Source organism: Pelmatolapia mariae, linkage group LG7 (genome assembly GCF_036321145.2).
Source record: "Pelmatolapia mariae isolate MD_Pm_ZW linkage group LG7, Pm_UMD_F_2, whole genome shotgun sequence".
NCBI lineage: Eukaryota > Metazoa > Chordata > Actinopteri > Cichliformes > Cichlidae > Pelmatolapia > Pelmatolapia mariae.
Genome location: NC_086233.1, coordinates 56,655,535 through 56,678,508, shown reverse-complemented (window position 1 = coordinate 56,678,508; position 22,974 = coordinate 56,655,535). Strand labels below are relative to the sequence as shown.

Below are 22,974 nucleotides of genomic sequence, written 5' to 3'. Positions count from 1 at the left end.
TCAGATAAACTGCGGCTCTATGACACATTTTGCCATCATCGGACTGTTTACAGGAATATGTGAGTGGATAAAGTGGGAGCAGGTCCCTGCTGCAGCTGATGGAGGCAGTCAGGGGAGTTTCCCTGTTGACAGTAGCAGCCTGAAACAAGTTAGCCTGTCATCCAGCTAGCTGTAGCTGCACATCACTCACCGGTAACTCTCCGAGCTTTTCAGATAGCCCCCATGGATCTCAGTAATATTTTATCTCAGCTTGAAACTGCCAGCGAAGAGGACATCGAGAAGTTCTTGCAGCAGTATAATGTAGAGGTGAGTCGCGCGTTTGCTCGTTTTTCTTCAACCAAAACAAACGCCCGTGCTAACGTTAGCTAGCCACCTAGCCAGACAGCTAGCTCTGGGTGACATGAACATGTTTCTGGGCTGCTGAGCCAAAATGTTTGGCTCTGTCAAATGAAACCTGTGTGGCATTATTAGAGAAACAGCACACACACATCGAGCGAAGCAAAAGTATGCGATATGGCCTTATTTAGAGCGCCAAGAGTAGAGCTAAAAATGCTAATCATGCCTGCTAATCATGCATCATCCGTGCTGAGAAAACTTTGCATGTTTCTCTGAGGTTTCCAACTTTAAATCCGTTTCATAGTTTCTAATATGTGATAGTGCACGCTTGACACGAGTCGATCTTGTTTGCTGTCGACACTGAGCATCCTTTCTGTTGCAGAACACCCAAACCTTCACTTTTGACCCAAAGGAGGAAACCCTGCGGAGTGTGAGTACCATCTAGCCCAGCAGCTTCTTATTACATGAAATGTGTGATAGTGACGGCGTGTGTGTCTCTGTGCGTCCTTGCAGAAGCTGTGCCACAGTGTGCTCACAGTCCTCGGGAGACAGGTGCAGCCCAGCTGTCAGAAGACATGCCTGGAGACCCTCCGCATCCTGTCCAGAGATAAGCGTGTCCTGGCTCCTGTAGCCACCAAGGAAGGCATGCTGACCCTGGCAGGGATGGCGAGGCTGCAGGCTGGAGAGGAACAGGATGCTGACCAGAAAAGCTCTCAGGAACAGACACTGTCAGAGGAGAACAAGAGGGTGGTGGTGGAGGCCCTAAAGTGCCTTTGCAACGTTGTATATAACAGCCCTGCGGCTCAGCAGGTCTGCGTGGATGTGCAGCTGGTTCGTGGTCTGTGTGCCAGCCTGGCCACGGCCCGTACGTGGTCCCATGAGGTGGGCCTGTTCACACTGCGCCTTCTCTTCCTGCTGTCTGCCCTCCAACCTGCCGTGAGGGGGCTTTTGAGGAGAGAGTGGCATGCTGTTAGACTGCTGACAGAGGTGCTGGAGCACACGCTGGATGTGCGCTGGGTTGGTCCGTATGAAGCTGCCCGTCCAGATCCGCAAGCCGTGCCCATGCCTGCAGAGAATAACGAGCGAGCGATGGAAGCACTCAAAGCCATGTTCAACCTCACACTGTCTGAAACTGGTGGTGAGGTGAGTATGCGGTGGTTATACAAAACAATGTTACAGTAAAGGGTCACTCGGTGCTAATCATTTGTGACTAATTGCACTACAGTCTTAATCTGAACTACAAAGATCATATGTGCTGTTCCCAAGAGCAGCCAAATTGCATCTGTCATGAACTGCTGGTTCTCAGGAAGTCGCTCTGCCCCTCAGTGATTTATTGTGAGTGTGTAACCACATTAACTCAGCCTGAGTAAAAAAATAAATCAGTAAGAATGGCTTTTATGCAAAGCTCCTCTGGTAGCTTTGCATGATTCTCAGATCAGAATAATCCTTATTTATCTCAGGTGCAGCACTACGACAGAGAATGTGTTCATTTACTGTGTGAAACAAGCTGCCCTCCCTTATGCCTGATTTAGACCTTTGCAGGAAATCGATACCATAACTTAAGAAGTAACTGGAAACCCCTTCTAACCCAGTGCTACTGGCCAGTTAAGCCCCGTCGATTCCTCCTGTGCATTCCCAGCTTATTTTTTGCCACAGTTTTTGACATTATCAGTGAGAGAATAACGGTCATCAACTCGGTATAAGCAATAATAATCATAGCATAAATATAATTACTCACAAAGGTCAGGAGATTCCTGTAAGGAGACTACGAAACTATAAAAATGGATGTGAGGGAATATGCGAAGAAGTGGAAAAACCTGAAGGATAAATATGTTTGCCTCTGTGAAAAAAATCTCCCCAAAAACTGAACACAGCTATGAAACATTGTTACATGATCACATGGTATAAACACGTAACCATTAAAAGTTCCCTGCAGAAGTCTAAAACAGCCCTTAAAGACCATAGTTCTAAAATCGCACAGCAATGTTAAACTGAGTTCAGTCAATATGTTTTCTGATGATTTTGCCCTGACCTTCAAATAAAATTCAGCTGGAATAATATTATATATTTAAGATGTTAATGCCTGATAAAAATCTTATTGGCTTTAAAAGTGAAGCATATCAGAAAAAGTTTGAGGCTGCCACTTTGACCATCATTAAGGAAAATTTGTCCTGCTGTGTTTAGACCAGTGTGAAGTCTGAGCTGGGTTTACTGGGATTATTTGCGTTACTAACATTATCATGGAACCTTCACCATGTTTCACATCAACATCCATCACTGAAATGTTATATTTATAACAGGAAGTGTGTCGTGTAATTCACATCAGCCAGTGTCAAAAATATTCCGCTGAAGTTAGGGTCAATGCTCCTTTATTACAAAATCAGTAAGTCCTTCCACACACACACACACACACACACACACACACACACACACACACAGGCCACTCAGTATGAACTTGACTTGAAAAAAGGATGATACTTGGTACACATGCTTTTCATTCATGATGTACTTATTGTATGATAATTTTTGCATCTGATTCACTGTCAAACTTGATCGTCTTGTCTGAGGAGGCATTTCAAAGGAGAAACGCGACTGCAAAGGCAGCACCTGAGGCAGTGTAAGTCCTGCTGACGCTGCGTTTAGTTTTAAGATTCCCGTTTGGCCCTGCTCTCCTCTTAGAAATCCAAACTTCCTCTTCCTCAGTCTCACCACAGCCTCTCTGCTCCTGTCACTATTAGACCAGTAACTCCTCCTCGCTTACTCCTGAGTTCTCAGGTTACGTTTTTTGTTGTTAAACTAGTTTTTTACTCTCAGCCTAGATACTTGGAGCTCTGCGCCGAGCTGAGAATCACCCCATTCTCATATTCAAAATATCATCAGCAAAAGTACCAACACAGCAATTTCTTACTTATTTTCTTGATGTATTGGTGTCAATCTTGATATTTATATTTAGGGGTTTTTAACTGCCCTCCCTAATTTGTCACTTAGTTGATTAATTAGTGACGTGAATAAAAGTTAATTAAGAAAATAAAGAAGAAACTTGCAGGAGGGAGATGATAAACGGTGCTGATAGGAGGGAGAAACAAATGAAAATGACAAACATAGTGACCTCTTCATGCCTTTTTATTTTATTCCTACTCAGTTACACAATGACAGCATATCCTGATAGTTATACCAGTAGCTACTTTAATATTAGAATACTAATAGAATAGTCACTTTATTCTGCGCCACTGATGCGTACTTGCAAGGATGATTGATTAACTGAAGGTTTTAGCCTTTGCTTCCAGCCTCATGCCCTTGTAGTGTAGGTATTTTTACCGTACTGCTTTGCTGTGCGTAAACAAAACCCCTGGTTGGACTCGGTGTTTTTGTGTGTGCTCGGCTCAACAGGAAGACGATCACCAGCTCCGGCTCATTGCTGCCATCCTGCGCCATCTCCTGATGCTGAAGACTGAGACAGAGGAGAAAACGGAGGAAGCACACAGGTGGGAATCTGTTCCTCGCTGATCTTCATATGTTAATAATTTATTGTAGCAGACTGCACCTTCGTATTTGATTTAAACCAATATACATGTTTGGATCTCTTAAACACGAAAGGCTCAGTCCCTTTGTGTATCCGTGTCCTGTAGCTTTCATGTGTGAATGAGTGTTATAGCCTCAGACATGACTTGAAAGTGATTTACATAGAAAAGCAGACTGCATCGCCGTGTCTGTGTAGGAAAATCACCTTGTGAGATTTGCTTGTGTCGATAGCAAAGTGCTGTGTAGTTGTATTTTATATTATCTATGAGCTTTTTTCTGTCATTGTGCGACAGCAGTGTTTTCTCATGGTAATTTCACGCAAGAATGCCAAGAATGTGTGGTCTTAGCCTGAAATTTAAACAGTGTCATGTAAAAGTGAGTGACGATCCTCTTGACCTGTCAGATTGGTGGCTGAATCAGTCGTGGGAGCTTGACCCATTGACCGACCCAGCTGTAATTTGAATGCAGTGTAACACAGAGCTAATTTGAATAGAAAAGGGGAGCACGAAGGAGAGAGTTAGTTTTAAGCCAAGCTGGCAGGCATTTTAAAGTTTGTTAGTCAGATGATTGTCAGACTAACACATAAATATTTTCAAATGTAGAGTTTTGTGGTGCTACGCGTTTATGACTGACGGACTTCTAGTATCAGACTCAGTTCTTCCTACATCTGTGCTCCCTGGTTACGCCATAAAACTGTTGTCTTTTTAAACTGACCATCTCATTTCCAGAACTGCTCTTACTATTTTTTTTCTTTTATTCCTACTTTTTTCTCTTTGGGTACCAGTAATTGTAAGTATTGCTAACTTGAGAAAAATAAAGTATTTTAGATGATCTCTGGCGAATCTGCAGTTTAGGAGGTATAGATGTTAAAATGCAAACCTACCACTGACATGACAGAGACATGATTTGTCATATTTTTATGCCATGTGCTCTTTTTGAGCTCCTAGTGATTTTTCTCTCCTTCTGGTCTCAAACTGGAAAGCATTAATAACAACAAATGCGAAGAAAGCAGAAACGTATCAGAAAAAAAACAGTGAAAACTCCTTTATCTGTCTATTGCTGTTCCTCCTGGGTATAGGTCAGATTTGAGTGAAACTCGCATACAAAGATCACTAAACGATGCTTCAACCAAATCATCATTTTTGTGGTTCCATTTTGCCAGCATAACCTTTCTGGAGACGACTTACAATCTCGCCAATCGCTTGTTCCTGATGCACTGAACAATATTCAGTTTCAACAAATTGGCAAAGACAGTTTACTCCAATTCAATTCAACTTTATTTATATCGTGCCAAATCACAACAGCTGCTCTATATTGTAAGGTAAAGACGCCACAATAGTAGAGAGAATACCCCAATCACTTGGCGACAGTGGGAAGAAAAAACTCCCTTTTAACAGGAAGAAACCGTTGGCAGAACCAGGGTCAGGGAGGGGCAGGCATCTGCTGTGACCGGTTGGGTGTGAAGGGACGAAGAGAAGACAAAAAACAGACTGTGGAAGAGAGCGAGATATAATAACTAACGATTAAATGCAGAGTGGTGTATAAACAGAGTGTAAAGAGGTGTGAGAAGATGAAATGCATCATGGGAAGCTTCCAGCTGCCTAGGTCTATTCCCGTTTAACTAGCGGAGGGTTCATACTCATCTGAACCAGCCCTCACTAGAAGCTTTGTCAAAAAGGAAATGTTTAAGCCTAATCTGAAAGTCGTGACATAAGATTCACATGTTTAAGAAGAAAGAACTTCAGGAAGTACCAAATGATAGGGAAGGTTGAGCTATTGCATTGCTATGCATTTCACTTATATATCATTAGACTGTGATGATTTCATTGGTGGGGATTAGGACGGAAGGGGTCCTGTGGGTTAACAGTGCCATGACATGCGGGTGCACTCACGTATTTTCATGGTTTCTGCTGAGCATGTCGTCTTAATGCTCTTGAACTCTGACACATTCATTTGGTAGTGAACTACATTGACCTGTCCCAGATGTGACTGTTTGCGAGCGCGCTTGACTCTATCATTGGCTTTTTATTCTCATGATGTTATCTAATGCAGCCAATGAGTAACAAGAAAACGGATCACTTTCTTTCTGCGCTTTGCACCTGTGAATTGTGGTAAATCCTGAGCAAAACCTGGTATGTCTTTGTTTTAACCTTTTTGTATTTTGATTTTATCCTCCAAATACTCTAAAAAAAAAAATCTGGATAATTAAAAAAATATAATCTTAACTGTTTGCAGTCATGCTGTGAACCTGCTGAACAACCTGCCTGTGTCCTATCTGGATGTTTTAATTGACGTGCCCGTGCAGGGAGGGCAGGAGAAATATGCCGGAAAAAACATGGATGCGATCGAGGTGTTGCTGGACTTCATGGAGAAAAGAATCGACAAGGTAAAATTCAACTTCTGTTACGATGACGCGAGAATAACAGTTTAGCATCCATAAATGTATTCAAACTCCACCCGGATGTTTTTGTTTTTATTTATGATTAGAAGTAGAAGAAAGCCTGAATAAAGGTCATGTCCCTCAGGTTCTCCTGTTATTCAGTCTTATCTCTATTAGCTGCGTGCTTGTGTGTTAAGGATATCTATCCAGCCCCTGAGTTTGTGGAGACAGTGAAGTTTTTGTGGTCTGTCACTCCAAGCAGGGATCCAATTACAAAGAGGGTTTGACTCCAGTACTCAGCCTTTTGACTGAAGGATCCAGACACCACAGGGAGATCCGCAGATATATCAAAGCTCAGGTAATCACTGTTTGTGGGCTCAGCTTTAGAGGCGTGTTAAAATAGAAATATTGATGCACTATTAAGCCTTATATCTTTTTTTTTTTCTAAGGTACTTCCCCCACTGAAAGATGTGAAGAGCAGGCCAGAGATTGGCACCACCGTCAGAAACAAGCTGGTTCGCCTCATGACACATGTGGACATGGGCGTGAAGCAGACAGCTGCAGAGTTTCTGTTTGTCCTCTGCAAAGAAAGCGGTGAGTGATTTTAAAAGGGAGAAGAAGGGGAAGAAAAATATGTGGCCTTTTTGGTTGAGTGCAGTTTATGAGAATAATTACCTTAACACATCAGGATTTATGTGTAGCAGTGCCCCCTTTTAGTAAATGTGTTGTCTTGCAGTGGACAACCTGTTGAAGTACACGGGGTACGGAAACGCAGCAGGACTTCTTGCGGCTCGAGGACTTCTTGGAGGAGGGAGAGGAGAGACTCGGTACTCTGACGATGAGGACTCGGACACAGAAGAATACAAATCTGCCAAACCTTTGTGAGTCCTCCACACTGGGATTACAATAAGGTGTCACATGTTTAACTGTTGTGTGTACTTTGATCGTTTGTGCTGCACCGATTCAAAAACTGCTGGTCTAGTAGCTGATGCTCATCATCTCTCTCTCTCTTTTTTTTTTTAAATTATTTCCTTTTATTCTCGGGGGACAAACCCCAGTAATTTAATCCCAGATATAACAAATAACTGCCATTAGCTGAATTCACTTTGCAGCTATACATTCAGCATTCTCATCTTCTTTTTTTCAGCATCAACCCCATCACTGGTCATGTCGAGGAGCCGATGCCTAACCCTGTCGAAGAGATGACCGAGGAGCAGAAGGAGTACGAAGCCGAGAAGCTGGCCAACATGTTCGACAAGTTGTCAAGGTAGCAAACGAGAGAACTAGCAAACTAGTAGTGAGGCATGCTTCGAAATCTACAGTGTGCTGTTTACAAAACTTAGAAGAGTACCAGAGGATTTTCAGTTGCAAAATTTTTGGACCGAAAACAGCTGTGTGTGTTCTGGCTTCACCGCAGTTTCTGATGGACTGAAAAAGGTTTAGAGGTCATTTCATGCTCTGCCACAAAGCCTCAAATATATAAAGCAATCTGCTGTCTGGGAATTTGCTTTTTCATATTTTAGATTAGCTTTGGATGCATGAATGTGTTTAAAAAAAAATCTGTGTAAAATGGAAAATTCAGTATGATAGATGCCTCAGAAGTCTTGTCGAAATATTTTTTTTCTTTTACCACGCCTGCTCACAATATAAATACACAGTTTCCCGAGCAAAGGGTCGTGCTGTGTTTGTGTTGACCTTTCCTCAGCGAGCGCAGAGGCCAACGTTAGTTTGCACAGCGCCTGCACAAAAGTAACAGTGAGCCCGCTCCCTGCCAACCGAGTCATCGTTGGAAGAATCTCTTGCCTTTTAGATGTAGCTTCAATTAGGACTGGACTGTGTGCACGCCGCGTCATTCAGCCGGTGTAAATGGGGGAGCTGCCGCCACAACGCACCAGCGGCATCATTACCTCCGCTCCTTAATTATCACCTAATTGGCTCACACAGTCGACTTGTCGTTTCCCCGTTCCTTTATTCGGGTTTTTAATAACACACGTCCTGACTTTATTCTTCTTTTTATTTGACAAGCAAGCCGCTGGTCAGACAAGGAGTGGACTGAGACAGAGGCACAGCTAGACAAAGCTATTCGGGTGGAACGTGGATCAAGAGACACAGGTGGATAAATGCGCAGGCATAAGAAAGCCGTCCTCGCCATTGTTGAGCCAAAAGAGGGCGTTGAGCTGTAATGAGGCACGTGCACCCAGAAGAGGAAGATTCCTTTCCGAGGCCGCATCCCCTTTCTTCTCTTCCTCTGCAATGAAGGAGAGGTGGTCCCTTGATGCCGACTCTAAGGAGATCGGTCAGATCCTTGCAAGAATGTGCCCCTCTAACTGTTTAACTGGTGCTCCAATTAGCACATACTCTGCACCCCCACCCCACCCCTTACACCTGCCAGACCCCCCCGCCCAGCCCTCTGTCACTCCCGAGGAGGAAGGAAGACATTTTTCCCCCTCTCTAATTGGAAGAGATGATGGCACATGTTTTTGTTTGTTTTGTCACGCTGGTCTGTATTGTAAATGAGCCAGTGATACCGGGTCACGAGATGCTGGTTCTCTTTAAAGAACTTTAACCTTTAAGAATTAAATGATATTTAATTCTAGGAATCAGAAGGAATTACATGGCCATTTGTGTTTGAGTCTGTCAAATCTTTTGACCGATAATTCTCTGATAAATCATCTCGGAGGGAGTGGTGACACACGGTGCAGGTATAATTGGATTAGGGTGAAGGGGCAGCCGTGGCTTTGAGGAGATTAGGCTGAGTACTGATCCTGTAATTAAACTACCACTGCAAAGGAGGGGAGGGAGGATGGCCAGACAGGGGCGAGTGTCCATGAAAGGAGCTGAGGGAGTTGTTGAGTGAGGGTCCTTGAGTTGTGTATGCAGAACGTGCAGACGCATGCAATTGAAAAACCCTTTTTTAAAAAAAAAAAAAAGTTCTTCCAGCTTTCCTTTAGCACCGTTCTCCATCCAGCACGTCATATCTGATATCTACTTCTTTGTGTCCGCAGGCAGCACGTGATTCGACCGATGGGCGTCAAACCCGACGGGACGTTGGCACCTTTGGAAGAAACCCTCTGCAGTCCACCTGAGGAAAACTCGGACTCAGACTCGGACTAGTGCTGCTGAATATCTCAGCCACGTTTTCCAGACTAAGCCCGATGGGCCCCACCCCCAACAAATCTCGAGCTGTGATTATTGAAGGTGGGTTCTGTAGCTGGGCTTGAATTTGTGCCTCCATCCTGAGTGAGCTGCTGCTGAGTGTAGAGCTGTGTCCAAAAACTTCAGGTGCTGGATAGGAAAGTCCCATTTATCACCTCGGGGGCTGTAACTGGGACAAGTGGCAGTGATTAACAGAAAGCTGAACAAATGGTGATGGTGAAAAATAAAATATTTATGTGTAAGTTTATATCAGGCTTTTATTGCGCTTTGCAGGGCAATCACCTCCTCTTTGGTTTTTCTTACTGATATTGACTGACGGCCACTTAAATGCAAATAAAGTGTTATTTTGTAATCATGGACTGGACTCTTAGCAAAATCTTAGCCTCTTTTATTTCAAATAGGACAGGCACTTGCTGCACTAAATGAAATCAAACCAGTCCTGAAGTAGAACGCAGCTAAACATTTCACAGCAGGCTCCAGAGGCTGTCTCGAGCTGAAGCGGAGTCGTGCGTGGCAGGAAGACTGCCGAGAAGGAGTTCACGGTTACTGCTGCATCTTTTGCTTTAGTGCTCCCTGTGGGGAAAGAATATACTTTCTGCTGAGTTTTGCTTCTTGCTGGAAACACTGTTTTGTTTAAAGTGTAGTTTTGGGTGTGAATAAACATTCCTTCACTTCTTTTTTAAAAATATATACATATAAAAAATATATGACTAGAAGGTGCACAATTTTAACACGAATCATAGTAAACACTGTTAGCGGTAAAGCTGCTGGTACTGCTGGAGCACAGGACTGATGTGTTTGTGGACCGTTTAAACCTGCAGCTCACTTTGTGTAATCAGTTTTTACCATGGACAAAAAAAACCAATGTTAGTGGTAGTTCACTTTTTTCTCTCTGGTACTCAATTGATGATGTTATGGAGAAAAGAAAACAAGTTTCATTAAATTTAAGACTTGAGGCAATGCAGCATTCTCCACAGGTGGATGGTGGTTTTTGCCTGTTCGGGCTCTTGACAATGAAATGTGTGAACTACGATGATTGTTTTCTAATCTCTGTTCCTTTTGTCATCTGCATGATGTTAAATCGAAAAAGAAAAAGGAAGAAACCTATGAAAATGTTGTTTATTTGACACTAAATGTGTGACTTTATATAAACAAAGTAATATATTTTCTGTGTCTTGGTATAATTTAATTCTATGCAGATCTCACATGCTTGGTCGGTTATACACATAATTTAACTGCTTGTTACATTACTTAAATCAGCGTTTCTCATTGTTAATGAAATTTGTGCAAGTTGACTTTACTCTTTTCGATTTGCCAAAGTTGGTTATCATTTGCTGGGTTTCTCCTCTCATTTCTGTATTTTTCCCCCTATCGCTGTAGATTTGTTTTGTGCTCAGCTGTAAACAGAATTATTCCACCACATTCAAGTTTTCTGTTCACATTTTCCCAAGTGGAAAGCATTCATATCATTTCCACAAAAGTTAATAAACATCTTTTTTGGACACAAAGTGCAAATTACACAATACTTTTATTAAATACGCTCTCAAAGACAGTGTTATACTGATTATAAAACATTAACACATTACACTGACTTAACACCTTAAAATTAATATTTTTTGATACAAGGCTCAAATGTCTACTAGTGTTCTTGATGGATGCTGTTTGAACTTGATTAACCTTTTGACGTGTCCATATAACCATGATTCAAACATCACATACTGGCTCTTAGATGAAGAGGTAAGACTCAAAATAATCTGATTAGAAGTTACAGTTAACAGAACAGTCTGCCATGTGAACTATGGATAGTGGAAACTTCAAAATCCTTCAAGTGTCGTAATATTTAGTTGCTTAGGGTGGACGATGCAGAGCTCTTGCTGTCCGTCTCAGAATCTGTCTCCTCGCCGCCGCTGCCTGCTGCTCTCTGAGCTCCTGGTATGGACCTGGATGTCTCCGTCCTGCCTTGAGGCTCTGCTGTTGCTCTGATCGGACATGTCTGTGATGGCAGACTGCTTACCAACGCTGGGATGGTCTGCAGAAAGGAAATGAAAACCACTGAGTGCCATAGGACGGTGTAACAATCATTCTGCAGTTTTTTTCCCTTTCTAACTGAGACATGTATGACCTGTGAGAGCTTTTAGAACCCACCAGTGTTTCCTGGTTCCTCATCAGCTCTTCGATCTCATTGTTCCAGCCGAGCATTTCGGCAAACTTCCGCACAGTATCCTCCAGGTTTCCTAGCTCCATGTGGTCCCCTCGCCGGAGCGGGACCTTCTCAAAGGGACCCACAGCATGTCGGTTCAGGAGGAGACGTGGCACAGTGGAGCGCACCGTGTTCACCAAGCTGGCAAATGGCTCAATCTGAAACATTTTATTTAACATTTAATGGAATGTGCCTTTACACAAACACAACCTGTTTTTACTATGATATCATTTAAAATTTTAATGTTTACCTGCAAAGACGTGCCCATAATGATGAGCAGGTCAGCTTTTGGGAAATCTTTAGTGTGCAGGAAATACTTCTGAGGAAGGTCCTCTCCGAAAAACACAACATCCGGTTTGACCGTTGCGGCACAAAATGTGCATATGGGGACGTTGTCATTCATTATCGCACGCTGTTAGAAAAAAAAAAAACACGTAGGAAAGATTAACGTGGCATCAAGCACATGGGATTCATATATCTTATAAAGAGGCATACGAACCTTGGCCTCCTCAGCGGGGTAAGGAGTGTAGCACAGGTGACACGAAGCAGTGGCAAAACTTCCATGAGCTTCTACGAGTTTTTCATCAGGGATGCCACACACTGAAGGTTTTCAAATATGATCACATTAGGAGCAAAACAGGAACATTAATGCAAACAATCTGAGTTTGTCCTATTTGACTTTTCTTTTACTAAAGTCAGACAATAATGAGGGGTTAATAAAAATCTTACTCTAGCTCCCTCGAGACAAATCTTAACATCTGGCATGCTGACTGAAATCCTTTACATAACAAGATACTCCACATAGTGAGGGTTTACAATTATTGTTAATTAATTGTATTTTTGGTGGGTTTTTAGGGGGATATCTAAAAGCTGTTTTGTAAGCACAGTGTTGCAGTTTGCCCAGATGTCTCTGTGGATTTCTGCTTCTAAACAACTTCTTTAAAAAAAAAACAAAAAAAACTATAACATTGATTTTAACTGCTAAATATACTTTTAGGCCAAGGAATTCAATAATGGCAACAAAAATTTGCTTGAACCGACTATGACACAGTTAAAGACAGGAGAACAGGCAGCCAAGCTTTGGGTCCCGCAGAGCAGCTGTCACCAGTACCTTTGTTTGAATATGAACTCTCAAGATGTGCTGCTTTAGAGCAGCGGCGGACCGAGTTCTCACCTTCTTCTCCATTCATACAGAAAAGATGCCATTGCAGTTGAGGGTTGTCTTAATGTTGCTTGTAAAGAGAAAGCCAGTGTTGATGGCGTTTCTTCGATCACTTATATAAAATCATCCACAGAGCACAGATAACATCAGTTGCTGTGAGGTAGAACTTGTCTGTACGGGGAAACCTGTTTTTCCTGCACTGGATTCGTTGGCCTTGAAAAAGTAGATTTAGCTAAACTCAAATTTTTTTTTAGCAGCAGCCACTTTGTAAAACCCGAGATAGCCGCTACATTGACAAATCCCCCCAAAAGGTAAATTAAATTACACATCTTTTCTGACTAATGCACTGAAGAACTCACAGATAGCTAAGTACACTGAAAAATGAAAGCTGCCAAACAGCAGTGGACAGGGAGCCCCTTCAAAGACACCTTATTCTTAAATTGTCAAACAACCCTTTAAAACCCATCCCTGCTGGCAGATGCTTCAATAATAAAAGGCAGCTAAATCTTCCAATCCTGTAGCTGGGTTTTTCAAAAAGCCACATTAATGGTAATGAGGCATCTCGAGCTTAAGTCAATCCACAAACCACTGGGCAGCTTCAAAACAACACTGATGCTGTAGCCCAACTGTTTTCTCACTCACATTTCTCCAGTCCATCGATGTTCTGGGTGTACAATCGGAGCAGGAGGCCTTTGTGATGAAGCATGCGGATGAAGTAGTGTATGTAGTTTGGACGATGGCTGCCAGGATACAGAGCCTTAGCCAAGGAGAAGAACGGCTGCGGGTCATTGGAGAAGTAGTCGATGTTGAAAATGGCTTCTGGGTATGGGATGTTATACTTTTCCAAGTTTGCGTAAAGACCTGTTCCTGGAGTCCTGAAAAATTGGTACATTGGTACATTCTGAAACACTGATTTTCTGAGGTTCAAGTAATTCAGATAAAAGTGAGCCAGTGGTGGATTTCTTCTTATGGACAAGAAGGGTGAGCTGCTAAACAGCTTTCACAGTGAAAATCTGCAGATTGGTGAGGTTTTAGACACCAACCTAAAGTCTGGGATCCCACTTGCTGTGCTGATTCCTGCTCCAGCCACCACCACTACGTTCTTACAGCGGCCGAGCTTCACCAGCCGAGCCACAGATGCCAGGCCTCCCCGGGATGATGACTTAACAGCGGGCGAAGCTGGAGCAGCCTGATCAGATCTTGGTGCAGAGGGCTGAGGTGCCGGCACAGAATCACTGCTGGCTTTGGGAACCTTTCCTTTACTGGAGAAAAAGACAGTTTGTGTTTTACTTTGCAGCTTTTATTATTTCTTTTTACAGTCTCGTGTCACATGGACCACACCAACATTACTTTAGACAGTTATCAGTCATGCCATACTGCCAAGGAGGTGTAATCTGCCCCAAATTCATTATGTTTCCGCTCATTGTTGCAGAAAAGACTCTCTTCAGCACTGTGAGTCCTAAACTCCTCATGAAGTCCGTGTGTCATGTTTGTTTCATAAAACAGCGCTGAACTTCAGTAAGTGTTTTCCGACAGTGGTGCATGTGATGCAAACACTGGCTGTTAAATCTTTCACCTGGTGGCTCAAAGAATAGAGCAGTATGTAGTAGTAATGCATTGACTTCACAGCTAGTGAATGGTTGTCCTACATCCTGCATGTTCTACTCAAAGACCACAGTCACCTCAACCAAAAGGAATCTCAAACAGATCTGTGATCTTCAGCACAAATCCAGTATCCATCAATATTTTATTACAATTATAGCTGTCTGAGAAGGCCAGCATGCCTCAGAAAAACCAACAGTAAAATCCCCAGAATCAAACAAAAGGATTTAAACTGAGCGTAAAGAAACCAAGAATCAAGTTATTTTGGTGGGCGTGGGCCGAAGCATACCTTTAAAAATAATAATTAGTTCACAGGCAACCATTTCCCTGCTAGACAAAAATACTTGATATGAAAACTTCTGTACATAATGATGATGATCATGCCTCAGTTTTAAAGCATATTAAGGCCACACTGCTGCAACACTTGCACTCCAATTTCTTGACCATATCATTATGTTTTTAAAACCTGATTATTTTTATTTTGTGCACATAGCATAGTGACATTTCTATGTATATATTAGTGAATGAGGGCCATTGTCTTGATGTTTCCTGATGTTCCTGTTGAAAAGTGGCTTGAGAGAGCCAAAAGTTCTCCAAGACACTGAACATTTTCCTATTAATTAATACACTGCTATACTGGACTTTTGTGTGATGTTAACTGGTTTGGGTGGGTTTTTTTTAGTCCTCTGCTTTTCTTTATACAGGATCACTGTTACATGTCCTTACCCTGTAAATAAAGCATCCTGTCCACTCACACTCATCTGACTGAGGTTCTGAGCCAATGCCGAATCAGTTTGCTTCCTCCTTTGTTTTCCATACAGGCTCGGCCCGGAGTCCGGGGGCTCTATGTGATTGGTGTGCCTGGCCTGAGAGCTGCGGGTTATCCTGGTGACTGAAGCTTGGGAGGTCTTTTTATCCCAGCTGGACCTGGACCTGTTCATTCCAACACCTGTTGGCGAAAACAATACACAAATTAAACTTCAGTGACTGTTCATGAGCTGTAATTCAAATTTCTTTCCTCTGTCTTCTTTGTATGAGATTTGTCTGTGTACTGATAGCACAATGTACATTTTTTTTAAGAGGCAATTCACAAGCTTGGTTTTTTTTTTTTTTTTTCCAATGCACATTTTCCTTTCAATTCACATCTTTTTCTGCTAATTAGTTATGAATGTGTATTCTCTGATTTTCCCTCCATTTCCTCCCATATTTAAAAAGCTGTTACACTCAAATCATCGGGGCATCCTTTTCTCTTCAGTTCCTCTACACACCGAGAAGCTGAAATGTTTTAAAACTGTCAACTCTTGAACAAAAGGTAATGACTGCAATATATTTACCCCCCCCAGCAGCTATGCTAATACAAGCCACAGCTGTGGCAGCTTTACTGTTCAGTCAAAGCAGAGAGAGGAGCTGCGAGGTGGGGGGTGAGAGTTAAAAAGAGGGGAGCAGAGGTGAAAGAAGCGTAGGTTGACTGTGTGTCAACAAACCCAGCTGGGAGAGAAAAGAGGATGCCCCCTAACAGCCCCCACAAATGGGCAGACAGGGGTGAGGGGTGTTCAGAGATAAATGATACAGAGGCAGGATTCAATAAAAGGTAGCAGAGGAGAAGAAGAGGACAGAGAAGGGAGGAGGGGGCTTCTCCTCCAAGCTATTCTAGGCCTTCAAAGAACTTCCACGAGGAATGACCACAGAGAGATTGTGAACAAGAAAACAAAAGACGTACAACCCATAAAACAAGTCCATTTCAGTAAGCAATGGGAGCAACAGGGAGATACGATGCACCCTCCTCCAGAAGCTCTTTATCACCCTCCAGAGGTGAGAGGAGAAGAGACACCTCTGCAGGACACTACTTTGCTAAAACTACTTTAACATTTGAAGGCTTGAAGCAAAAAAAATAAAAAAAATTTATTATTTTTTTTTTAAATGCAACTTTTTTCCCCCTCTTAAAATAATGCATTAGTGATAAAGAACATGTTAAAGTTCACATTCATCAACCTGCTTTATATTTTAGACACATTCTTTCCCTCCATAAAAGACTGAAGCTCCCACATTACCTAAAGAACTATTAAAAACAGCAGGAGGCCGAGGGTCTTGGCTTTGTCTGGCCGCCTCTCAAAAAGACACTGCTGAGTACAGGCAATATATCACCAGCCCAATTATTAAGATCTCGCACAGACCGTGTTGTGTTGCAGCACTCAACTCATCAACATGATATTAACTCTTATAGCAGAATCACATCTGGAGATGCTGCACAAACTGCTGTAGTGAACCTTAAGTTGAGCAAATGACTCTGACCTCTAAACTTCAGAAACAACTCTGCCACAAAAGGTCCACAAAGTCATTTTTATGACATCAAACTGACTTTGACTTAAATGTTGATTTTAAATTTTTTTTTCTCCCCCCAATCTAGAGAAAAGTCTAAACGTTCCACAGATGCCGTTATCACTCTTTAATGACAAATAAATCCCTGAATAAATGACAAAAGGCTTAAAATGGATTTGAGTGCCCCCTTCTCTTTGCTTGGCCTTTCACAGCTCTCCCTAGTTGAAAATCTGAGCCTAGAGAGTCCCACTACCAGACCACCAGGACTGTAGCTGCTGATATGAGGGTTACAGTCATCTAATTAGGGATGAGGACACCTCACTGATCACCACGAAACCCCCCTAAAAGAAAGTTAGGCTGATTGATAATCCTTTTAACATATAAGAGACTGAGAGCAAAGGCCAAATGCCAACCAAGAAGTTTGTATAAAGGGAACAAAGGCAACAGCATCCCCACGACATTTACTGATCAGTAGGTAAACACAAGTTCTACCTAAATACTGTGTTAAAAAGGAACACAAATAGAGATAAATCAAAGGAATAGTAATTTATATTTTAAAAATAAAAAACAGCAAACATTTCCATAAGGAACAGGATTAAGAGTGTTAGTTTCGTGTTCAGTTTTGACATTCACAGTGCAATAATGTTAAAGCTGCTTAGGTATGTTTTTATGATTACATCATCGTAATGGTGCTGCAGTTTATTCATTTTCTGTGAGCGGTGCAACTGAAACTTCAAAGAAAGGCTCAGCTGTCTCTTTGATTAAATTTGGGTATGTTTAATGAGGGGCTTCCCCCTGCAGCCCCAGCATTTAACCCTCCACTTGCAGCAGAGTTGACAACTGCCGACTCTGAACTCTGCCCCCTCCCCATGCAGGCACAGCAGCCTGGTCTCCATAGAAACCACTTCATTACTTAATTGGAGAGGCAGCAGCTATATGTCCTCCCACCCCACCTGCTCACTAATGACATATCACTCTATGTAGCATCTTTGTTGGACTCTCAATTGACACAAAGCAGCAAGTCCTAATTTGTGCTGCTATATTGTTTGCATGTAGAGAGGAAGGTGGGCGGTGGAGAGCTAAATTTGCCCAGCAGGTCGATGGCTGAATAATGACTCTTGCCTTGCTGCTCCTCTGAAGACGCACTCGCCTTAAATTAAGAACCAATGAGCTATCAATACAAGCTATCAGCTTGTACTGAACAACCTACATTCTCTTTAAAGTCACTGCATCACTTTAAAATTCAAATGACATTATTTTCACACTGAGAATAGTGAAGCTTGGTAATAAAAAACGCTTTCTAATTAAACACTTTAATTCTACATCATTTTCACTCAATATGAAAAAAATAATAATTTTAATAATTTGAAATATGTCCAAAAATGTTTGAAAAGCAAAGTGTGGTCATGTTGTTGACAAATACCAAAATGGGTATTATGAAAACAGTTTGTTTTGTTTACTGTTATTTTACTTTTTTTCCCTAGCAACTATACACTTCATAAACTAATGTCAATGAACTGTCAACTAACTTTTGCCAACATTAGAAAAGCCAATAATCAGTCTTAGTAAAACATATTCTTCAGGACACGCATCAAAGTTTGTTTACCAAGAACTACTGCACAGAATTTATTAGCAGCCTCTCATTTTGCTTCTAAGGAGTTTCTTGTAAAGCTTTAAAGTGGACTAGAGCAGGCGTTTTCTGAGCTTTCTGAAGGTCAGAGGAACCAATTTTAAACTGTATTTTTGTAACTTTGTTAGTAGCACCGTCATAAAAACGCATCAACAAAAGAAATGTTTCAATTTCTCTAGGTGAATCTATGAAAATGCCAAAGATAACACAATTTGACAGACATAATTTTTATTTATTTTTATTTTTTTAAACCAACAAGGTGAGTCACAACAGGAAACCGGACAAGTGAAGGACCAGAGAAGAAGTGGCTAGAATAAACATGATCTACAACAGTTAAACAGCATCTGAAAGCTGTGTCTTTAAGAAATAGGGAAAAAGAAAAATCCAGCAAAGACTTTACACAGGACCTGAGAGATGTACATCTCTCACCTTAGTTGATTCATCTACTGTTCACTGAAGTCTCACCAGAAATATTCTCAGAGAAAGGATGGCTGTCAAGAATCTATTCTTAAGGAAGGGAAACAGGGAGAAAACGCTGAGGTAGCCAAATTACACAAGAACTGCACTGAAAATCAGTGGCAACAGGTCTTATGGCATGATTAATGCAAATTTGAAATTTCTGATTAAAATTGTTGTCAATATATATGAAGAACCTAAAGAGAGAGGTACAACTGTGTGTCTACAGCCATCTGTAAAACATGGTGGAGGCTCTGTTAGTGCTGTGTTACACACAGTGAGGGTACACTGTCCCCTGCTGGCACTTCTCAATCATTACACATAACATTTTGGTAAACAACAAACTAACCACAAACTAGGACTGTGCAAGCACCAAATTTCTATCTCAGTTAGAAATTTGGCTTCAGTTAATTATTAAAAACCAAACAATGCAAAAACAGTGACAAAAATAACCAAGATTCTTGCCATAATAGAGAAGCCCAACCATAAAAATGAATGAAGAAACCGTGGTTCTAGATAAATGTTAGACCCCCAAGTAAAGGCGGACACATATGGCACCAACAACATAGGGATAATTTCAGCTACACTGTGGTAAGTGCATTGTATTGACTACAAACCTGCAGACTAACATCTGTACCAAGTGCAAACGTTACTGTTTTTTTTTTTTTTTTTTTTTTTTTTTTTTTTTTTTTAAATAATTCACTGGAGAAAACAAACAAAAAAATAAAGCACTTTGGGTAAACATTCAAGGGTCATATGAGCATCACTTTCACCTACATTTAGACATACATGAATCTGTTCTGTGTCAAAATCATTTCTAGCAGTCACATTTTAACACTGGGAACGTAACTCATGGCTATGAAAACACTGATGTTTATGTGTTTTATAGAATAGTTTGGTGATATCACAATGATCCAACAACTTTAGGTTCTGAGGAAGTTCTCCTAGTCCATGAATGCAAAGGATCCACTGATCCAGACACCCTTCTGTGTGTGTGTGTGTGTTTTTTTTCTTTACTTCAAAGCCCAAATACTTAAAATGACTATATTAGATATTTACTTTTGAAACACAGGAAATGGGTGTACAAGATGAGCCTGGTGTCAAAAATGATATGATCCTTGAAAATTGACCCAGAAATATGTTTTTAAACTTTTATCAGAAAAACAGATAAATTCCAATCCAAATTTATTTATGAAACCTATTTAAAATAACAAAGTTGACCAAAGTGTTGCACATGAAACAGATAGTTACACAATAAAGAAAGAGATGCACCACGCACACATGCCCACAACACAAAAATGCAAGAGACAATACATCAGCTTAAATATCTAAGCTTTCATGCAGACTTTAAAGTCAAAGAATAAACATGAGTTTGAAGGCATACTAAATGTCTAAGGTGAGAGCCAGTTTAACATGAGGTGGGGGGCAACTTATTCAACAATTTAGGGACTATAGCTGAGAAAGTTCGACTTCCCCTCCCTGTTCTTAAGGCTAGTGTTTGTAGCTGGTTAGCAGATCTTAGGGCCCTTGAAGGCACATAAGGTGTTAAGAGATAAGCAATATATGATGGGTTCAACCCATTAATAGACTTAAAAAAATAAATCTTAAAATCAATCCTAAGATGCAGGGGAAGCTACTGAAGAGAGGCCAGATCAGAGGAATATGTTCCATCTTATGTTTTCTGTTAAGAAGGTGAACAGCAGCATTTTGAACCAACTGAAGGTGTGAGAGGCCTAATTTACACCAAAAACAGTTGAGCTGTAATAAAAGCACATATAACATCCAGGGTGCCAATGCTTATTTCTGTTTCTCTGTCACAGGTGTTGATTTGCTTTTTCTAGACAAACCCCGATGTATTTTGAATGCTTGTAGCTCAGAAAATCTTTACACTGTCACTAAAATGATGGGGGAGACATGTTAGTGTGAAACTTTCCACATTTTGGAAGCAGACATCTAGATAGGCCTACCACTTTCTCAGAGAGGAAAATCAGCCCTTTCTTCGACTTAGCACAAGTGCTAAGTCGAAGTGCAAACTACGTCAGATCACACTGAAAATGTGGGGTTTTAATTCACTAGAAAAGGCCCATGGACTCGTTTCATGAAACTGTATGTGGATCCATTTAGTAAAAAAAAATCCCTAAAATCAATTTGACGTCATTTCGCTTCATTCTGCAGGAAACCATGGGAATTGATATTAAAAGATGGAAGAGCAGTGGCATTACTAACAATAATGCCACTGAAAGGTTATACGAGGGCTTTCATTTCATTTGCATGTCATTAGCTACCTGTGTCTTTCCAGACGGCAGAGGTTCTGAATGATGAGCAGACGACGACGACACACTGCAGACTTTTGTTAAGCCACTCGTGATGTTTTACATCCAAAAAATAAATAAAAACTTTCGAGCTTCCCGTAAAATGTTAAAGTGTAGCCCTCCAGCTGCGGCAGCCAAACAAACAGCTGTTTAAACTGTATTAAGGGTGTCTCCTTCTTCTCAAAGCCATACAGTGAGGTTGACCGCAGCCTGAACGGGAAGTTTTTACAGAGCGAGCTGTCACTCTGCTGCCGTTTCCGGGTACTAAATTACTGTGTACGAATACAGGCGGGAAACTGAACAGGAGTCACGTGACACCACGTTTCCGGTAAAGTCATATTCAAATCAATAATAGGTCTAAAAGTCAGCCCAGCGATACATTTTGGAGGTTCAAAGAGGTGTTTGTAATCTTTTTGGAGGCTGTAGCTTGATTTGCTGATATCATACAGAGAGATGTTTCCTTTATTTAGCCTGTGCTCACAAACATGTGACAAGACCATTAAAGACACAAGCAAAAAAAAACAAAAAAAAAACTTGACCCTGATTAAACCCCCATATAATAGTACTTTAATAGTTAAAAGGAATAAAAACAAAACTAGAAATTAATTAAAAAAATTAACCAAAACTAAACATTTTGTAAATATAAAAACTACCATGATTGACTACAACAGTAGTTTCTCTTTGCCAACATAGAAAGGCTGTGTTTGACAGCACTCATTGGATTGATCAATACGCAGAGAAATGGGAAAGTCCAAGGAACTCAATTAAGATCTAAGAAGGAGAATTATAGATTTATACAAGTTGGGAAAGTCTATTGGAGCCATTTCTAAATAGATTACAAGATCATTAATTCAAGATCAACAATTCAAACATCTTGTTCTGGCAAGACAAGGCCAGGACAAGATATTCAGATCTGTCATCTGTTTGTAATGTCTGGAAAAAGAGCCAAACTGTTACACTCAGATGACAGGAAAAGTTTAGGAACAACCCAGCAGCCACCGAGGCTCAAACCTGCCATGACCTGGAAACTGCTGAAACATCAATGTCCTCTGCCCACAATTAAGTGAATTTTGCATCACTATGGACCAAGAGTGTGTCAGTCAAGAAAGAATCCCCTGCTCTAGAATCAAGATCTTCAAGCTTGACTGAAATTTACAGCTGTCCTCTGAAGAAAAGTTTTATGGTCAGACAAGGAAAAATTGGAGCTTTTTGGCCACAATGACAAGAGGAATGTTTAGTGGAGTAAAGGTGAGGCTTTTAAATCTGCAAAGTCTGTACCTACTGTCAAGCATAGTGGTGGTAGCATGATGTTTTGCTACCAGGGGTACTGGCACATTACACAAAGTGGACAGAATAATAAAGAAGGAGAACTCCCTTTAAATTCTTCAAGTTTACCTCAAATCAACAGCTAGATAGTTGAAACTTGGACAAAATTGGGTGTTTCAAATGGACAATGATCACAAAGACACATCAAAACTGGTTTTGGAGTGGAAAAAGCAGGCAAACATTAAGCTGCTATAAAGGTCTTTCCAAACCTTTCCAAACCATAACCCTATTGAAAATGTGCAGACTACACCTGAAAGTTAGGTCCATGTATCAAACCAACAAATTTCAATTAACTCTACCAAGCGTGAAATGAAGAGTGGACAAATATCCAACCGAAACTGTAACCAAAGCTTTTTGATGGCTACCAAAAGCATCTGGTCAAGGTGCAACTTGCTAAAGGAGATTTAACCAAGTATCAGTGAAGGTCTATGAATATGCAAGCCTGTATGTGTACTTTTGACCGAGTGTGGATTAGACTACTCCAGGGGTAGGCAACTCCAGGCCTCGAGTGCCGGTGTCCTGCAGGTTTTAGATGTGTCCTTGATCCAACACAGCTGATTCAAATGGCTAAAT

At 41.2% G+C, this 22,974-nt stretch overlaps 2 protein-coding genes across 3 annotated transcripts; one reads left to right on the top strand and one right to left on the bottom strand.

Annotated features, from left to right (window-relative positions):
* Positions 1-52: 52 nt before the first annotated feature.
* On the top strand, positions 53-10,924 carry ric8b (RIC8 guanine nucleotide exchange factor B). 2 transcript variants are annotated; one of them, XM_063479904.1, is made up of 10 exons: positions 53-306; positions 719-766; positions 850-1,479; positions 3,727-3,821; positions 6,094-6,244; positions 6,501-6,596; positions 6,688-6,832; positions 6,975-7,119; positions 7,386-7,505; positions 9,244-10,924. In XM_063479904.1, exons 1-10 carry the CDS (start codon positions 223-225, stop codon positions 9,350-9,352), a joined length of 1,623 nt encoding a protein of 540 aa, XP_063335974.1. In that variant the 5' UTR covers positions 53-222; the 3' UTR covers positions 9,353-10,924. The 2 variants fall into 2 exon arrangements, with proteins under 2 accessions (XP_063335974.1, XP_063335973.1); XM_063479903.1 differs by having other exon boundaries at positions 6,498-6,596.
* An 11-nt stretch (positions 10,925-10,935) lies between these two features.
* Positions 10,936-21,278, bottom strand: si:dkey-103i16.6 (uncharacterized protein LOC557125 homolog). Its single transcript, XM_063479906.1, has 8 exons — positions 21,049-21,278; positions 15,085-15,307; positions 13,800-14,018; positions 13,399-13,631; positions 12,094-12,194; positions 11,845-12,006; positions 11,540-11,752; positions 10,936-11,423 (listed from the first exon to the last, which is right to left on the bottom strand). Exons 2-8 carry the CDS (start codon positions 15,297-15,299, stop codon positions 11,235-11,237), a joined length of 1,332 nt encoding a protein of 443 aa, XP_063335976.1. The 5' UTR covers positions 15,300-15,307; positions 21,049-21,278; the 3' UTR covers positions 10,936-11,234.
* Between the last annotated feature and the right edge of the window lie 1,696 nt (positions 21,279-22,974).

Coding starts and splice junctions, on each gene's coding strand:
- ric8b (XM_063479903.1), top strand. CDS start 223: ATGGATCTCAGTAATATTTTATCTCAGCTTGAAACTGCCAGCGAAGAG. Junction 307..718: donor TGCAGCAGTATAATGTAGAG/GTGAGTCGCGCG, acceptor TTTCTGTTGCAG/AACACCCAAACCTTCACTTT. Junction 1,480..3,726: donor TGTCTGAAACTGGTGGTGAG/GTGAGTATGCGG, acceptor TCGGCTCAACAG/GAAGACGATCACCAGCTCCG.
- si:dkey-103i16.6 (XM_063479906.1), bottom strand. CDS start 15,299: ATGAACAGGTCCAGGTCCAGCTGGGATAAAAAGACCTCCCAAGCTTCA. Junction 14,019..15,084: donor CAGGATGCTTTATTTACAGG/GTAAGGACATGT, acceptor CTTTTTCTCCAG/TAAAGGAAAGGTTCCCAAAG. Junction 11,424..11,539: donor TGAGGAACCAGGAAACACTG/GTGGGTTCTAAA, acceptor TCCTTTCTGCAG/ACCATCCCAGCGTTGGTAAG.